Source organism: Rhipicephalus microplus, chromosome X (assembly GCF_043290135.1).
Source record: "Rhipicephalus microplus isolate Deutch F79 chromosome X, USDA_Rmic, whole genome shotgun sequence".
NCBI lineage: Eukaryota > Metazoa > Arthropoda > Arachnida > Ixodida > Ixodidae > Rhipicephalus > Rhipicephalus microplus.
The window spans coordinates 478,943,495-478,945,468 of NC_134710.1; the positions used below are offsets into that span (position 1 = coordinate 478,943,495).

General features: G+C 42.8%; 1 protein-coding gene across 1 annotated transcript; it reads left to right on the plus strand.

The window, feature by feature from the left end:
* Positions 1-329: 329 nt before the first annotated feature.
* Positions 330-1,726, plus strand: LOC142775537 (uncharacterized). The gene is made up of 2 exons (XM_075876984.1): positions 330-458; positions 1,353-1,726. Exons 1-2 carry the CDS (start codon positions 330-332, stop codon positions 1,635-1,637), a joined length of 414 nt encoding a protein of 137 aa, XP_075733099.1. The 3' UTR covers positions 1,638-1,726.
* The last annotated feature ends 248 nt before the right edge of the window (positions 1,727-1,974 follow it).

Below are 1,974 nucleotides of genomic sequence, written 5' to 3' on the forward strand. Positions count from 1 at the left end.
TAGAGGTCAAGCCATATCATTGCGGCTTTTGCGATAAATCATTTGCAATGAAGGGTACCCTCACGTAACAACTCTTCGTGCATACAGGCGAGAAGCTATACCATTGTTGCTTTTGCAATAAATCATTTGCACACAAAAGTTTCCTCACAACACATCTCCGCACACATAGAGGTGACAAGCCATATCATTGCGGCTCATGCGATAACTCGTTTGCACAAAAGCATAGCCTCATATTACATAGCCGCACGCATACAGGTGATAAGCCATATCATTGCGGCTTTCGCGATAAATCATGTGCAATGAAGGATGCCCTCACGCAGCAACTCTTCATGCATACAGGCGAGAAGCTATACCATTGTTGCTTTTGCGATAAATCATTTGCACACAAAAGTGTCCTCACAAGACATCTCCGCATACATACAGGTGACAAGCCATATCATTGCGGCTCATGCGATAAATCGTTTGCACAAAAGCATAGCCTCATATTACATATCTGCACGCATACAGGTGATAAGCCATAAAATTGCGGCTTTTGTGATAAATCATTTTCAATGAAGGGTGCCCTCACGCTACAATTCTTCGAGCATACAGGCGAGAAGCTAGACCATTGTTGTTTTTGCGATAAATCATTTGCACACAAAAGTGTCCTCACAAGACATCTCCGCATACATACAGGTGACAAGCGATATCATTGCGGCTCATGCGACAAATCGTTTGCACGAAAGCATAGCCTCATAATACATAGCTACACACATACAGTTGATAAGCCATATCATAGCGGCTTTTGCGATAAAACATTTGCAATGAAGGGTACCCTCACGCAACAACTCTTCGTGCATACAGGCGAGAAGCTATACCATTGTTGCTTTTGCGATACATCATTTGCACACAAGTCTCCTCACAAGACATCTCCGCATACATACAGGTGACAAACCATATCGTTGCGGCTCATGTGATAAATTGCTTGCACAAAAGCATAGCCTCATATTACATAGCCCCACACATACAGGTCATAAGCCATATCATAGCGGCTTTTGCAATAAATCATTTGCAATGAAGGGTACCCTCACGCAACAACTCTTCGTGCATACAGGCGGGAAGCTATACCATTGTTGCTTTTGCGATAAATCATTAGCACGCAAAAGTGTCCTCACAAGACATCTCCGCATACATACAGGTGACAAGCCATATCATTGCTGCTCATGCGATCAATCGTTTGCACGATTGCAAACCTGCATAGCCTGATAATATATAGCCACACGCATACACGTGATAAGCCATATATTTGCAATTTTTGTGATAAATCTTTTTCAATGAAGGGTGCCCTCACGCTACAACTCTTCGTGCATACAGGCGAGAAGCTATACCATTGTTGCTTTTGCGATAAAGCATTTGCACACAAAAGTGTCCTCACAAGACATCTCCGCATACACACAGGTTACAAGCCATATTATTTCGGCTCATGCGATAAATCATTTGCACGAAAGCATAGCCTCATATTACATAGCCGCACGCATACAGGTGATGAGCCATATCATTGCGGCTTTTGCGATAAATCGTTCGCACAAAAGCATAGCCTAATATTACATAGCCACACTCATGCAGGTTCAGCCATATCATTGCGGCTTTCGCAATAAATCATGTGCAATGAAGGATGCCCTCACGCAGCAACTCTTCATGCATACAGGCGAGAAGCTATACCATTGTTGCTTTTGCGATAAATCATTTGCACACAAAAGTGTCCTCACAAGACATCTCCGCATACATACAGGTGACAAGCCATATCATTGCGGCTCATGCGATAAATCGTTTGCACAAAAGCATAGCCTCATATTACATAGTTACTCTCAGACTGGTTAAGCCCTATCATTGCGGCTTTTGCGATAAATCATTTGCAATGAAGGGTACCCTCATGCAACAACATTTCATGCATAGAGGCGAGAAGCTATACCATTGTTGCTTTTGTGATAAATC